Below are 18,104 nucleotides of genomic sequence, written 5' to 3' on the forward strand. Positions count from 1 at the left end.
AAACAATAGGCCCTCAGTGGCTAAAGTCAAACCCCAATTGAAACAATGAGATGTTATAGAATATGCAAATGCTTCATATCAATCAAATCCTGGTACTTGTGTTGATTTTAAGGTCCAAGATTCACTAAAGAATTTAGGGAGTTACTCATGAATCCATTTGAATTACACTATACATTATTGATAAACTCTCATTAAATTACTTGAGTTAATGAAGCCAAAATCAAAGGTTTAAATTCAAATGAAATAATTGGGAAGTTCCTTCCTTTTCCTAGATTTCTCCTTTCAGGGCAGAAATCTTATAAGACTGACATGTTTATTGTATTAAAGCTGATATTTGAAACTATTGGCAAAAACTACAACAGAGTGGGGAAACCAGGAAAGGGGATAACATTTGAAATGTAAATAAAGAAAATATCTAAAAAAAAAAAAAAGAAAGAAAATATCTAATAAAAAAATCTTTAAAAGAAAAAAAGTAACAACATTCATATTTTCTTATAGATCCATATGTGTATATATATATATATGTTAATATAGTTAAAATTATATAGTGTAGTATATGTATGTCTTTACATGTTTTAAAATATATCTTTTTAAGAATTTTTTACCTGTCCATGAGTATTCTCTATAAATGTTACATTAGTCCCATATTTATCATAAGATTGATGTCACTGTTTACTTCAATATGTTATTGGTCTTTTGGTTTCTTTCTATATTTACTAATACAAACAACTCTGAAATAAAGATCTCCATGAAGATAAAATCTTAAGATACAATAATAGAAGAGAAATTTGTGGGTCTATGAATATGAAATGTTTACGTTTGGTTTTTCTTTTGAAGAATATAATACTTGAGTTCTCAAAGGGCTCTTGACATATTTTCTAAGCTTATCTTTTCTTACTTTATAGCAAATCATGTTTAGATAATTGCTTTAAGCATTACTAAAAATTGACTATATGTGACCTAGACACCAGGATGCCCTGTCTATTATCCCCTGGGATGGAAATCAGAAGGTCTACCTGAGTCTATTTACAAGATGCGACACAGACACTGGTCCTTCTTATTCATTCATTTATTTATTTATTTATTTATTGCTTATCCATTGGCTCCATTATTCGTGTTTCTTTCTTTTCTTTCAGATGGAATGGGGCGAGTCCTTGCTCAAGATGTATATGCAAAAGACAACCTACCCCCATTCCCTGCATCAGTAAAAGATGGCTATGCTGTTCGAGGTAAATATGTTGTTTTTTTTTAAAGGGTCATCAGACACATACTCTATTTTTCTACATTTTTTTCTCTATTCATATTCCTGAATACTGTTATATCCATTCCCAATTAACTGTCAAAATTACTTCATTCATTGATATACCTGCTAATCTGTACCTATGTATTTTTGATACAATCTTATCAGTATTCTGCAGGAAAAGTATTATATAGTCCTATGAAAATTCCTTAGTATAAATATACACAGAGAGGTCAAATTTAAAACTCCATTACTTGTCTATGAATGTGGCTCAGAGAAACTGCCTAGCATGTACAAGGCCCTGAGTTCTCTAGCATGACAAAACCAAAAGATACTGTTACTGTAGCTTATGTTTTTAGCCCTTTCACATATCAGAAAGCAGACAGCCTTGATCTGGAAGTCTTCTGCATATTTTCTAGTTGGAAACATCTATAGGTCCCAGGAAAAATGAGCAGATTCCTAGTACTCAGGTTAGATGTAAAAGTCTGTTCTCTTCGTTCAAACTTAAATATCAGTAAAGGATTTGATGAAACACGGGCATGAAACCTTGAATTCTCTCTGGAAGAAACCAAGTTCAGAGTTCTGGAACTCCAGATGCCACTACCCTCAGAGTTCATACCCTCAGAGTTGCCAAAAATTGTATGAAGCTTAAAAGCAAATAATAAATAACAGCTGCCTGCCTAAAATCTGATCTGATAACCCAGGATGTCAGCTAACTTGCTTTTTTAACTCTTATTTGATTTTTTTCTTTTGTTTTATTGTGTATAATATATTTTAAAATAGGGATACACTATGATATGATTACATTGATCTAATTAGCATATATATATATTATTTCATATAATTGTTTCTAATGATGAGAATGTTCAAATTCAATGTTCTTAGCAATTTTGAAAAATCAATATATTATTTTGTGTTTATTGGTTATTAATTCAAATAAAAAATAATCTAAAAATAGTTCCCACCTTTTCAGGGTTAAAAATACAGTTCCTTTTTTTAATTTAAATTTTTTTATACAATATATTTTGGTCATATTTTCCCCTCCTCCAACTTCGACCAGGTCCTACCCACCTCTCTATCCACACAACTTTGTGTGCTTTTTCTTTCTTTTTCAAAAAAAAAAAATTACAAAAAAATACATTAAAACAAACAAGCAAAAGACCAATAAGATACAAAATACCAAACAAACCAAATGAAACAAAAGGCCACCAAATAAGCCACTGATTGTTATGTGTTGGTCAGCTACTCTGGGCATAGGGTCTGCCATGTAGTAGGGTTGCTATATCCAGTGACATTCCATAAGAGAAAGCTGATTTTTCCCTTTGTCCTTGGGTATCAATTTTTCAATATGGAATTGTAAAATATCATTCATTCATTAGTTTTCAATAAAAAGTAATTTTCTTTAAAATACTTCAAAAATAAGTTGTTTCATATATTTAAACATTTGTAAAATGTTGATAATTCTTGAAGTAATTTTTTGATTGTATTTTAAATTATCTACAAGGCTTTTAAATGAACCTGAAAAAATAGCATTTCAGAAAAACTTCTAGTTTCCAAAAAGGAAAAAAAATACAAAAATCTAGTAATTTGTTCGCTCAGTTAATATTTATAAAGGTTAAGATACAACATGTAGTAATAAAAGGGATTCTATGTTCATTGTTTTGTTTTGTTTTGTTTTGTTTTTCAAGACAAGGTTCCTCTGTGTAGCCCTGGCTGTCTGGAACTCAGTCTGTAGACCAGGCTAGTCTTAATTTTTGTCCCTCTCTATATCAAAGATCAACTAACAAAGGTCAACTGTGAAAAAATAGTGCATTTGAAATTTGAAATGTATATAAAGAAAATATCTAATAAAAAATGACTAAAAAAAAAGAAAGAAAAGTGACTCAAACAATATTTTATTTAAGCCTTTAGAAAAAATAATGCCTTATGCTTAAAGAAACAACCACACATGAGAGTGCATGTCTGTAATCCTAGCACTCAGTGGAAATCCAAGAACTGTGGGTTATGTGATGAACTACAGACCAGCTTGTACTACAAAGTGGTGCCCCATTAAGAACAGACAAAGGGGAGAAGAAAGGAAAGAATAAAATTACTTCACATGTCCTCTTTAAAATAGAAAAAGTTGTTTAATTGTCACTGTTACAGCAAATATAATTAAATATTCATATGTAAGGTATAATCACCTCCATATTTAGGCCCTTGCTATATCAAATGACATGAAAATTACAGTAGTGATCATAAAACTCATTAGATAGGCCTTATATTACCAGTAGTATTGATCTTAAACCCAAATAATATATTTAATAAAACATGATATTCTCTAGAAATTCTGTTTTCTTTTTTCCAAGTCATTACCTTATGTGTCATTGAAGAAGGAATGGGTGAGACTAAACAACAAAGGCTTTTTTTTTAATCCCAATTCTGGATTTTTTCTTTTTTCCAATTTAAAAATTAGTGGCTTTAAGAGCTAGGGAGAGCTGTGCGTGGTGGCGCACGCCTTTAATCCCAGCACTTGGGAGGCGGAGGCAGGTGGATTTCTGAGTTCGAGGCCAGCCTGGTCTACAAAGTGAGTTCCAAGACAGCCAGGGCTATACAGAGAAACCCTGTCTCGAAAAAATAAATAAATAAATAAAAAGAGCTAGGGTGAAAGTACTTGCCAAGTAACCTTGAGGACCTGAGCTCAAATTCTCAGGTACCAAGCACGAGTGTCTCTAATCCTATTTCTATAGGGAGATGGAAGGAAGAGTCAGAAGCTCATGAACCAGCTACCCCACCATAGAAAGCCTGGAAAATGTCAAAGGCCCTGTTTTAAATAAGAGAGTTGGCAAGACTGTTCACTGACATCCACATGTGCCCTGTCCTACACAGGTGCTTGCCTTTGCACACAGAAATGTACATATATGCTCAAAAAGTTTATTCAAATAACTTTACCTTGCACAGTGATACATGTCTGTAATTCCATTAAGTGAAAGACAGGTGTAGAACTATCTCAAATTGAAGCCCAACCTGGTCTGCATAGCATGTTCCAGCCCAACCAGGGCCATACAGTAAAATCCTATGACAAAAATATTTTTTTAATACTCTTCACTCCTAAAAATAAAAGTAGCCAGAAATGAGAGTGCAACTCAGTATTAGAGCACTTACCTGGCATGGCAAACCTCTAGATCCAGCACTGTAAATATACTAAGAGGAAAATACAATGCAATAAAGTTTATCTATTCCAGTTCATAAATAGGATTATTTCATGTCCATGGATTTTCCAAATTCCCTTTAAATAAATAAGAAGATATTAAGCTAAAAAACTGTTACAAAAATATTGGAGGTTAGGTTTGCAAATTGTCCATGGATATATCTCCATGAATATAATATAGCATCATCATCATCATGTCATTTGAAAGGATACGCCAAACGAACAAAATGGTAGAAAAGCACATCGTATACATGAAAACCATCTCCATTGATGTCAAGAAAGGACACAAATCAATCCACTTCTGCTGATGCTTAGAATCTGTTGCATACCAAAGATCAAGCCAGTTGTAGAATAGCGATTGTCTACTCTGTGAAATCAGAAATATACTCCACTTTCCTGAAAATAATTTTAATGAAATTTTAGAGCCTTAATACTAGGTTCTTGTTTCTTGCTAAGTCCATGCTGATTTATTCTTGGCTCTGTTGCATCTCACAGCTGCTGATGGTCCAGGGGATCGTTTCATCATTGGGGAATCCCAAGCTGGTGAGCAGGTGAGCTTCATAAGCCTGAAAGACACTGAAGATTTCTGCTTCACAGACTCTGGGCATCCAATTATTAGTTTCCAATGTCAGCATTTTGTGGAAGTTGTAGAGAAGGATTAGTTAGAATACTGTCAAAAGGATAAAAGAAAAGTCATAGGGCTGGAAAATGCTTATGAGGCATGGCTATGGGGATATAACAAAATTATTCATTATATATTGATAGATGTAGAATCATTAAGTAATGTTCTTTCATTGTTCACAAGGGGACTTTTCTTCCTGTAAATTTTGATTTTTCTGGCTAGAACTACATGCACCTCAATGCTTAGATGCTTAAATAAGGAAGCCAGAGTTACTACTGTTGGAATCAACCTTCTACAGATGATATTAACCCTGTTTATTTTAAGTAATTATAAAAGTACATGAGAAGTTGAGGAAGAAAAGAAGACATGGAGATATAGTTTACCAAAACTGACACCTTTTTAAAAATTACTTATTGCTATTTTATTTTCACCTACTACTTAGAGGGAAAAAACAGGTAGGCTTGGTGTGTGTGTGTGTGTGTATGTGCATGTGTGTGTGCATGAAGCATATAGGAAATTTCAATTTAAGAGAGAATACTTTCTCACGTTACAGAGTAAAGAAAATATGTCACATATTCTAGAAGGTACCTTTATACTTGATTCCTTCATATGCCAGTTGTATTGTCTGATCTAAATAGATATCTAAGGTGTTATATATCCAGTAATATCTTTAACATTGGGTTTAATATTATGTAAGCTGGTAGGAATCTTTTATCTACCATCTAGAATTTATGATCTTAGAGAACATCCAAATTGTTCCCAGGGTTGGTGGTACTTGTACAATCCTAACGTTCACTGATACCTTACAGGAGGATTGTGAGGTCCAGGTTAGCCTAGGCTACACAACAAGATCCTAAATCAAGAAAATAAAACTAGTATTTTAAATTATCTAATAAAAGAGTTGATTTATGCCAAAAATTAAAGAAAAATAGAGGGCCACCCAGATGGCTCAGCTGGTAATGACATTTGTCACACAGCATGAAAACTGCATTTGATCTCTGGAATCTACAACAAAAGAGAGAACTGTCTCCTGAAAGTTGTCCTCTAGCATCTACCAGTGCCATGATTCACACACATCATACACACAGAGTAATAACAATAAATAGCGAAAATTGGGGATTCAACTGCAATAGAGCTTATACATTTACTGATGGTAGGTCATAGAACCCAAGGTGCTATGAAGTTAACATAGTTCAGCTTCAGTTCAGTAGCCTAGGCTGGTGAGATGGCTCAGAGGTTAAGAACACTTGCTACTCTTTTAGAGGACCTAAATTTGATTTCCAGCACCCAGATGGCTGTTCACCACTGTTAGTAGCTCCAGTTCCAGGTTATCTGCCTTCTTCTGGCACCAGGCATGGACATGTCTCATAGACAAAATGCCCATACCCATAGAATAAAATAATAATTTTTAAAAGAAACAATAGCCCTTAAGTTTACTTTAGGGTTTACTTCCTAATGCAAAAAATTCTCTTTAGACCTATTTGAAATTCAGTGTTCCACAGGCCCAGAAGATAGTTTGGACATTAACCCCTCTTAGAAAAACCATGTATCTCACATGAAAACATTTTCATCAAAAATGAATATGCTATAAAATGGTCATATGCATTAAAAGATGTCTCAGATAATTTCTGTATCACACTCCTCTTCTCAAAGCTCTGGGATCTAGGCAGAAGATGGGTGGAAAGAGCCAGAGTAGTAGATGACCTCACAGAAATAGTATTTTCTAGACACAAAGTGAATACCCATGAACTTAACAGTTGTAATAACAGGTAAAAGATCTACAAGAGCTCAAGACAAACAAAAATGCATGCAGCTTGCAGGAGAAAGCATGGGGTGGGCATGAAGCCCCACCCCTCACTGAGGAGCTGTTGGCATTTGAGTGCTGCTTGCTGAAAGTAAAGTAAGTTTAATACCCCATATCTACCACACTTCAGGGCAAACCTTATACCCTACAGTAGGCAGATAACGAAAACTGTATTTGATGGGGGAAGGTGAAATCAAGTTAGAGGGGTAGGGAAGTGAGGAAGGATGTGGGAACAGCTGGGGGAGGAGGATGGATATGATCAGACACTGGACAGCCGGGCGGTGGTGGTACACACCTTTAATCTCAGCACTTGGGAGGCAGAGACAAGTGGATTTCTAAGTTCGAGGCCAGCCTGGTCTACGAAGTGATTTCCAGGACAGACAGGGCTACACACAGAAACCCTGTCTCGGAAAAAAAAGAAAAAGACATTGGACAAAATTTTCAAAGAATTAATAAAAAAATTTTTGGATGTCCCAGATAATAAGTAATATCTGCAATTGGAAAGCATAATTTTTAAAAGATAATAGCCCTAACTTTTCATTTTAAATCTTGCATATTGTGGCAGAAATGTACATGAATATGTAACAATTCTGAGCAATACTCAAATGTATCTTATTGAATTAGCAGAATAAAGGATTTAAAGTATGTAACTTGTGCTAGAACTTATCTATCACACTTGTCTATGTACAATGACTGTGGGAGAAAGATGAGAAGAACACTGGAGGTATATACCAATATGCAATACATACTTCATGAAATTCTCATAATAATGAGATAATGCAAATTTATCTGTTATAGAAATATTTGATGCTGCCAAGTGTATGCCAACCACTTTCTAGGCTTTGGGATTATAGAGAGTATATCTGGAAAAGGACAGGATGTAAAGATTAATGTGACATTGTTCCCAAAGTTTGGACAGAATTAAAAGGAACCACAAAAGGATGTGAGACACATAAAAACTAGCTGAAGTGGCATTCCATTACTACCTCTAGGTCTGAAGGAGAAAAGAAAGACAATAGCACCTCAACTTGGAGACATTCATACCTATGAGACAGCTCAAAAAGGAGCTGTGGCCTTCAGTTAGTGAAGAAGCCCTAACCACCACCAAACTGTAACAAGAACAAAGGGAGTGACAGATCTTCTTCTCTGTTGACTAGTCCCACTGGTTAAACCTTATCCAGAGGCCAAAGTGATGGGAACCTGCTTAAAATACTCCATAGAGCTCTCAGCCTTCTGGGCCAGAGCAGAGGTTACAAATATTGGTGTAATCTGCAGAGGCAAACCAAAAGTGAGCAAATATTTTGCCTTTGTAGAATTTACATTCTAGAATATATAATTAGTTTAATATTTATGAGAGGTTCAAAGTATATTAGCTACTTTGTGGTATTTTTGTGTTAACAATATAAAAGACATTTTCAAGGATTTTTCTTATAAAGAATATTCTGTCTATAACTTCTAATTGATCTCACTATAAAGTACTTTATACTTCTGGTAATGGAATAGTTTTCCTTAATCATTATCTAAGGTTTGTATGTACATGTGTGCATGCATGTGTGTATGCAGGCATGCCTGTGTGTGTGTGTGTGTGTGTGTGTGTGTGTGTTAAAAAGCATATAACATAGGACTAGAGAGGTGGTTCAGCAATTAAGAGCACTTGCTATTCAGTTCTCTGCACCACAGGGAGGCTTGCAACCAATTGTAATTCTGTAATTCTAGTTCCAGAGTATCAAATGCCCTCTTCTGACCTTTGGTAGCAATAGAACATACATACATATAGGCAAAATATTCATATACGAAAAATAAAGCAAGCTAGAATACTTTAAACATTTTTTACTATTGTATTAGTATTTTCTTTTAAGAGTAATTTTTAAACCTCCTTGCTTCTATTCTGTCCTAAATTACCTCTGACAGATAATTGTCTTGAAGGCCTATACAAACCTATCAGGTGGATCGTTGAGATACATGCTTTTTTGGTTGTTGTTGTTAAATCCACACTGGGATGTTTTAAAATAATTTAAATCTACATTTTAGACATTTTTAACTGATAAGTGAAATACCATGATTTAGGAAATTCTTCAAGACAAATAATTTGGATGGCTTTTCTGGACCAAACATTACTTAATGAAGTACATTTGTCAAACAACAGAACTGCAGCAAGCTATCAAAATGATGGGTTTTCATATTTGTCATCCATAATCTCCTATGACTTGGAATTTTTCTCACAGATTTTCAAATCACTTTATGTTAACACAATTCATATTATTTGAATGAGAAGCAATGGTGTCAAGTGTAAGTGGCAGTCCTTCAAGACAAAGCTCTAAGAAAGTACTTTAAAGTACAAATTGAGTCAGCTTAAATCACATTGCAAACTCTTTGGTGTGACTGCAGTTATTTATGGGTAGCTTCTACTACACTGGCTCTAAGTGAGTAAACTGTAAGAGTTTTCGATGCGATCTTAGGACCACCAGTGAGTGGAACACAACTTCTGTTCCATTCCAATCGCACAGAACCTGAGACAGCATTAGGAAAGCAGAAAACCTGGCCTGACCAGGGTCACAAGTCCCTTCCAGTCGGCACCAACATTGCTGGAACACCTGGGAAAGCCATCTTGGTCCCCAGATCCCTTCAAGACTAGTCTGTGCAAGTGAGAGTGTGGACTACAGAAGCTAACAGCTTCTGGGACAGGCCCTGTTTCAGGCCTTCATCTTTTGCCAGGAGGCAGGTCCGAACACCAGATATCTGTGCACCTTCCCTGCAAGAGGAGAGCTTGCCTGCAGAGAGTGCTCAGACCACTGAAACTCAGGAGAGAAGTAGTCTCTCAGGTCTGCTGATAGAAGCTAACAGAATCACCTGAGGAACAAGCTCTAACCAGAGACAACTATAACAACTAACTCCAGAGATTACCAGATGGCAAAAGACAAACGTAAGAATCTTACTAACAGAAACCAAGACCACTCACCATCATCAGAACGCAGCACTCCCACCTCACCCACTCCTAGGCACGCCAACACACCCGAAAACCTAGACCAGGTTTTAAAAGCATATCTCATGATGATGGTAGAGGACATCAAGAAGGACTTTAATAACTCACTTAAAGAAATACAGGAGAACACTGCTAAAGAGTTACAAGTCCTTAAAGAAAAACAGGAAAACACAGCCAAACAGGTAGAAGTCCTTAAAGAAAAACAGGAAAGCACATTCAAATGATGGAAGTGATGGAAATGAACAAAACCATACTAGACCTAAAAAGGGAAGTAGACACAATAAAGAAAACCCAAAGTGAGGCAATGCTGGACATAGAAACCCTATGAAAGAAATATGGAACCATAGATGCCAGCATCTGCAACAGAATACAAAAGATGTAAGAGAGAATCTCAGGTGCAGAAGATTCCATAGAGAACATTGGCACCACAATCAAAGAAAATGCAAAAAGATCCTAACTCAAAACATCCAGGAAATCCAAGACACAATGAGAAGACCAAACCTACGGATAATAGGAGTAGATGAGAATGAAGATTTCCAACTTAAAGGGACAGCAAATATCTTCAACAAAATTATAGAAGAAAACTTCCCAAATCTAAAGAAAGAGATGCACCGGGCATGGTGGCACACACCTTTAATCCCAGCACTCGGGAGGCAGAGGCAGGCAGATTTCTGAGTTCGAGGCCAGCCTGGTCTACAAAGTGAGTTCCAGGACAGCCAAGGCTATACAGAGAAACCCTGTCTCAAAAAAAAAAAAAAAAAAAAAAAAAAAAAAAAAAAAAAGAAAGAAAAGAAAAGAAAAGAAAAGAAAAGAAAAGAAAGAAATGCCCATGAACATACAAGAAGCCTACAGAACTCCAGATAGACTGGACCATAAAAGAAATTTCTCCCTACACAAATAATCAGAACAACAAATACACTAAATAAACATAGAATATTAAAAGCAGTAAGGGAAAAAGGTCAAGTAACATATAAAGGCAGGCCTATCAGAATTACACCAGACTTCTCACCTGACTATGAAAGCTAGAAGATCCTGGACAGACGTTATACAGACACTTAAGAGGACACATATGCCAGCCCAGGCTACTATACCCAGCCAAACTTTCAATTACCATAGATGGAGAAACCAAAGTATTCCATGCCAAAACCAAATTCACAAATTATCTTTCCATGAATCCAGCCCTTCAAAGGATAATAACAGAAAGAAAAAAGAAAAAAAAAAAAAAACAATACAAGGATGGAAACCACACCCTAGAAAAAGCAAGAAAGTAATCCTTCAACAAACCTAAAAGAAGACAGCCACAAGAACAGAATGCCAACTCTAACAACAAAAATAATAGGAAGCAACAATTACTTTTCCGTAATATCTCTTAATATTAATGGACTCAATTCCCCAGTAAAAAGACATAGACTAACAGACTGGCTACACAAACAGGACCCAACATTCTGCTGCTTACAGGAAACTCATCATGGTACCTTCTCCAAAATTGACCATATAATTGGTCACAAAACAGGCTTCAACAGATACAATAATATTGAAATTGTCCCATACATCCTATCAGATCACCATGGACTAAGGCTGATCTTAAATAACAAAATAAATAATAGAAAGCCATCATTCACGTGGAAACTGAACAACACTCTTCTCAATGATACCTTGGTCAAGGAAGGAATAAAGAAAGAAATTAAAGACTTTTTACAGTTTAATGAAAATGAAGCCATACCCAAACTTATGGGACACAATGAAAGCATTTCTAAGAGGAAAATTCATAGCTCTGAGTGCCTCCAAAAAGAAACTAGAGAGAGCACACACTAGCAGCTTGACAACACACCTAAAAGCTCTAGAACAAAAGGAAGCAAATTCACCCAAGAGGAGTAGACAGCAGGAAATAATCAAACTCAGGGGTGAAATCAACCAAGTGAAAACAAGAAGAACTATTCAAAGAATCAACCAAATGAAGAGCTGGTTCTTTGAGAAAATCAATAAGATAGATAAACCCTTAGCCCTACTCACTAGAGGGCACAGGGACAACATCCTAATTAACAAAATCAGAAATGAAAAGATAGACATAACAACAGATCCTGAAGAAATCCAAAACACCATCAGATCCTTCTACAAAAGGCTATACTCAACAAAACTGGAAAATCTGGATGAAATGGACACATTTCTAGACAGATACCAGGTACCAAAGTTAAATCAGGATCAGGTTAATGATCTAAACAGTCCTATATCCCCTAAAGAAATAGAAGCAGTCATTAATAGTCTCCCAACCAAAAAAAGCCCAGGACCAGATGGGTTTAGTGCAGAGTTCTATCAGACCTTCAAAGAAGATCTAATTCCAGTTCTGCACAAACTATTCCACAAAATTTAAGCAGAAGGTACTCTACCCAGTTCATTCTATGAAGCCACAATTACTCTGATGCCTAAACCACAGAAAGACCCAACAAAGATAGAGAACTTTAGACCAATTTCCCTAATGAATATTGATGCAAAAATACTCAATAAAATTCTCGCTAACCGAATCCAAGAACACATCAAAACAATCATCCATCCTGACAAAGTAGGTTTCATTCCAGGATGCAGGGATGCTTTAATATACGAAATCCATCAATGTAATCCATTATATAAACAAACTCAAGGACAAAAACCACATGATCATCTCGTTAGATGTGGAGAAAGCATTCGACAAGATCCAACACCCATTCATGATAAAAGTCTTGGAAAGATCAGGAATTCAAAGCCCATACCTAAACATGAAAAAAGCAATCTATAGCAAACCAGCAACCAACATCAAAGTAAATGGTGAGAAGCTGGAAGAAATCCCACTAAAATCAGGGACTAGACAAGGCTGTCCACTCTCCCCATACCTATTCAACATTGTACTAGAAGTCCTAGCCAGAGCAATTCCACAACAAAAGGAGATCAAGGGGATACAAATTGGAAAGGAAGAAGTCAAAATATCACTTTTTGCAGATGATATGATAGTATATATAAGTGACCCTAAAAATTCCACCAGAGAACTGCTAAACCTGATAAAACTGATAAACAGCTCCAGTGAAGTAGCTGGGTATAAAATTAACTCAAACAAGTCAATGGCATTTCTGTACACAAAGGATAAACAGGCTGAGAAAGAAATTAGGGAAACAACACTGTTCTCAATAGTTACAAATAATATAAAATACCTTGGCGTGACTCTAACTAAGGAAGTGAAAGATCTGTATGATAAGAACTTCAGGTCTCTGAAGAAAGAAATTAAAGAAGATCTCAGAAGATGGAAAGATCTCCCATGCTCATGGATTGGCAGGATCAGTATATTAAAAATGGCTATCTTGCCAAAAGCAATCTACAGATTCAATGCAATCCCCATCAAAATTCCAACTCAATTTTTCAACAAATTAGAAAGGGCAATCTCCAAATTCATCTGGAATAACAAAAAACCTAGGATAGCAAAAACTCTTCTCAAGGATAAAAGAACCTCTGGTGGAATCACCATGCCTGAACTAAAGCTGTACTACAGAGCAATTGTGATAATAAAAAAAAAAAACTGCCTGGTACTGGTATAGTGACAGACAAGTAGACCAATGGAATAGAATTGAAGACCCAGAAATGAACCCACATACCTATGGTCTTTTGATCTTTGACAAGGGAGCTAAAACCATCCAGTGGAAAAAAGACAGCATTTTCAACAAATGGTGCTGGCACAACTGGCGGTTAACATGTAGAAGAATGCGAATTGATCCATTCTTATCTCCTTGTACTAAGGCCAAATCTAAGTGGATCAAGGAACTCCACATAAAACCAGAGTCAGTGAAACTTATAGAGGAGAAAGTGGTGAAAAGCCTCAAACATATGGGCACAGGGGAAAAATTCCTGAATAGAACAGCAGTGTCTTGTGCAGTAAGATCGAGAATCGACAAATGGGACCTCATAAAATTGCAAAGCTTCTGTAAGGCAAAAGCCACCGTCAATAAGACAAAAAGGCCACCAACACATTGGGAAAGGATCTTTACCTAAATCAGATAGGGGACTAATATCCAATATATATAAAGAACTCAAGAAGGTGAACTCCAGAAAATCAAATAACCCCATTAAAAAATGGGGCTCAGAGCTAAACAAAGAATTCTCACCTAAGGAATACTGAATGGCTGAGAAGCACCTGAAAACTGTTCAGCATCCTTAATCATCAGGGAAATGCAAATCAAAACAACCCTGAGATTCCACCTCACACCAGTCAGAATGGCTAGGATCAAAAATTCAGGTGACAGCAGATGCTGGCGAGGATGTGGAGAAGAGGAACACTCCTCCATTGTTGGTGAGATTGCAAGCTTGTACAACCACTCTGGAAATCAGTCTGGCGGTTCCTCAGAAAATTGGACATAGTACTACCGGAGGATCCTGCAATACCTCTCCTGGACATATATCTAGAAGATGTTCCAACCGGTAAGAAAGACACATGCTCCACTATGTTCATATCAGCCTTATTTATAATAGCCAGAAGCTGGAAAGAGCCCAAATGCCCCTCAACAGAGGAATGGATACAGAAAATGTGGTACATTTACACAATGGAGTACTACTCAGCTTTTAAAAAGAATGAATTTATGAAATTCCTAGGCAAATAGGAGATAACCCAATCACAAAAGAACTCACATGATATGTACTCACTGATAAGTGGATATTAGCCCAGAAACTTAGAATACTCAAGATATAAGATACAATTTGCTAAACACATGAAACTCAAGAAGAATGAGGACCAAAGTGTGGGCACTTTGCCCCTTCTTAGAATTGGGAACAAAACACCCATGGAAGGAGTTACAAAGACAAAGTTTGGAGCTGAGACGAAAGAATGGACCATCTAGGGACTGCCATATCCAGGATCCCATAATCAGCCTCCAAACGTTGACACCATTGCATACACTAGCAAGATTTTGCTGAAAGGAACCTGATATAGCTCTTTCTTGTGAGACTATGCCGGGGCCTAGCAAACACAGAAGTGGATGCTCACAGTCAGCTATTGGATGGATCACAGGGCCCCCAATGGAGGAGCTAGAGAAAGTACCCAAGGAGCTAAAGGGACCTGCAACCCTATAGGTGGAACAACAATATGAACTAACCAGTACCCCTGGGAGCTCGTGTCTCTAGCTGCATATGTATCAAAAGATGGCCTAGTCAGCCATCAGTGGAAAGAGAGTCCCATTGGTCTTGCAAACTTTATATGCCTCAGTACAGGGTAATGCCCGGGCCAAGAAGTGGGAGTGGGTGGGGAGGGGAGGGCGGGGTTGGTATGGGGGACTTTTGGGATAGCACTGGAAATGTAAATGAAGAAAATACCTTATAAAAAAGAGTTTTCGGGCTGGTGAGATGGCTCAGTGGGTAAGAGCACCCGACTGCTCTTCTGAAGGTCCAGAGTTCTAATCCCAGCAACCACATGGTGGCTCACAACCATCCGTAACGAGATCTGGCGCCCTCTTCTGGAGTGTCTGAAGACAGCTACAGTGTACTTACATGTAATAAATAAATAAATCTTTAAAAAAAAAAAGAGTTTTCATTATTTGTTTCCTAAAAATAATATATGCCCTGAAGATTTTCTTTTGAAGCAACTAAGTAACCAGCTGTCTTTTATGTTTATACTTTCAGCCAACTCAGACAGTAATGCCAGGACAAGTGATGCGGGTTACAACAGGTGCTCCAATCCCCTGCGGTGCTGATGCAGTAGTGCAAGTTGAAGATACTGAACTCATCAGGGAATCAGATGATGTATGTCACCACCAGGTTCCTGTGGCAGTATTAGAAGTCATACTCAGTTTCTACAGTGTTAAAAGATTTACTTGGATGGGGGGTAGTGTTAATGTAATATGTAGGTCTCCAGTAAATAACTGTCGTAAAAATTGAAAATCTTTTGACATTGAAGGAACTTTTATGCTATTGTTAGGGTAGAATTTGAACTATGCCTAACATGAGAATCTTCACAGGCAAACAAAGAAATTATTTCACAATAAAAACAATGATATTAACAGTTGACATATCTTCTTGCTATTGAGACTGCCTTCTAATAAAGGTGATGAAGGTGTTCTTGGATTCAGAGTTTAATATAAAGGACTTTGGGCAAGTTCTTGAACCAAATGATCCTTTCACCACTGGTTTTCAGTTCAGGGAAAAGCTCTGCCATCAAATAAAAGTCTGGAAATAATGAATTTGTGTCCATTCCCTCTGCGTTGTTTCAAATAAAAGATACTTTATGGGATCTAAGTAGGCCATTTTGTCAAGAAAACTAATACCAATTTTTAAAATCAGACTACTGTGGCTTGCCCTGCTTATGTTTCTATTGCTATGATAAAATCTATGCAGAAGCAGCTTGCAGAGGAAAGGGTTTTTCAGCTTAAAGGCCACAATCCTTCTGTGTTAGGGCAGGCACTCAAGGCAGGAACCTAGAGGCAGGAACTGAAGCAGAGACCACAGAGGAATGCTGCTTATTGGCTTCTTTCCCATGGCTTGCTCAGTCTGCTTGCTCCACATGCCCAGGGATGGCACCACCCAAAGTAAGCTGGGCTCCCCCCCCCCTCCATCAATCTTAAATTGAGAAAATGCCTCACAGGCTTTCCTTCAGGTGGAGGCATTTTCTCAGTTGATGTTTTTTGCACTTCTCAGGTGGTTCTTGCTTATGTCAAGTTGACCACATCACCCCCTAAAAAATAGCACAGGCTGCAGATGGTTCGGTGGTTTAAAGTACTTCCTGTTCTTGCAGAGGACTAAAGTTTGATTCCTAGCACACAGATTGTAATTCCATTTCCAAGGCATTCAACACCCTCTTCTCAGCTTCATAGATACCAGGCCCACGTGTGGTATATACATGCAGGCAAAGCATTCTTTACACATAAAATACATCTCTTTTTAAAAAGTAGACTATTAGGAATAAAACTAGGAAAGTTACAGTTTTTGACAGTTTTATAGACTGATAATTATACCTGTTTTGTGAAATTTAAGGAATCTTATGTTCTGAAGGAGAGATTTAAAAAATAATATATATTCTTGTAGGTTAAGTAAATAATAAAATACAACCATGCGAAAAGATAACCACCTTCCTTGTTCTGGAGTTTTGTTTTGTTTTTTTTGTTTTTTGTTTTTTGTTTTTTTTTTAAACCGGAAAGAGATTTTCCTTTTTTTTTTTTTTTTTTTCCCATCTTCCTCATATATAAAATTCAACCTTTGGCACAGATCAGATGACCTGCTCTTAAAGCTGCCCAAGCAGAGGTTTATTAGCATCAGGGAAGAACATATGCATCCTCAAACTATGAGATAACAAGGCACAATTCCAGTGTCACAATATTATTCACAGCCTGTGAATGTAAAATTGATAATTACTATAAGGTTGCAGAAATCTACAGCCATGTTATACTTTTCTATATGTATTTGGGAATCTATACCTGGATATCATTTCTATAGATATTTGGGAACCTTGACACAATATTGAGCTCCATAGCAACCAAAAGAGACGCTGTTGGCAGGCACCTTCATTTATCTCATGTGTGTGTGTATATGTACATCATTTATATATACATGTATATGCATATATATGTATATATATATGATTCTTGAGAATCTTATATACAAAATACTATTCAATGGTTTAATTGATATGTTTTTAAACCATGAAAATTAGAGAATGTACTGTTTATTGGCACCAAACCTAAGTTTTCGTGAGCGTTCTTTAAAAGTTCACACTGTACCCATGGAAGGAATTACAGAGACAAAGTTTGAAGCAGAGACTGAAGGAATGACCATCCAGAGACTGCCCCACCTGGGGATCCATCCCATAAACAACCACCAAGCCCAGACATATTGCAGATACCAAAAAGATTTTGCTGACAGGACCCTGATATAGCTGTCTCCTGAGAGGCTCTTCCAGTGCCTGTCAAATACAGAAGTGGATGCTCACAGTCATCCATTGGATGGAGCACAGGGTCCCTAATGAAGGAGCTAGAGAAAGTACCCAAGCTGCTGAAGGGGTTTGCAGTCCCATAGGAGGAACAACAATATGAACTAACCAATACCCCCAGAGCTCCCTGGGACTAAACCACCAATCAAAGAAAACACATGGTGGGACTCATGTCTCCAACTGCATATATAGCAGAGGATGGCCTAGTTGGTCATCAGTGGGAGGAGAGGCCCTTGGTCTTGTGAAGGTTCTATGCCCCAGAATAGGGGAATGCCAGGACTGGGAATGGGAGTGGGTGGGTTGGGGAGCAGGGGGAGGGGGAGGGGATAGGG

At 37.0% G+C, this 18,104-nt stretch overlaps 1 protein-coding gene across 16 annotated transcripts in view; it reads left to right on the forward strand.

Annotated features, from left to right (window-relative positions):
- The window catches only part of Gphn (gephyrin), a 460,638-nt gene that overhangs the window by 383,870 nt on the left and 58,664 nt on the right, over window positions 1-18,104 (forward strand). For all 16 annotated transcript variants that reach the window (XM_029484276.2, XM_085830493.1, XM_029484278.2 and 13 more), the window contains 3 exons: window positions 1,137-1,229; window positions 4,926-4,981; window positions 15,474-15,593. In XM_029484276.2, coding sequence (XP_029340136.1) covers window positions 1,137-1,229; window positions 4,926-4,981; window positions 15,474-15,593 — 269 coding nt within the window. The remainder of the gene's footprint in view (window positions 1-1,136; window positions 1,230-4,925; window positions 4,982-15,473; window positions 15,594-18,104) is intronic.

The sequence above is a fragment of the Mus caroli genome, unplaced genomic scaffold (assembly GCF_978045245.1).
Source record: "Mus caroli unplaced genomic scaffold, Mus_caroli_1 scaffold_14, whole genome shotgun sequence".
Taxonomy (NCBI): domain Eukaryota; kingdom Metazoa; phylum Chordata; class Mammalia; order Rodentia; family Muridae; genus Mus; species Mus caroli.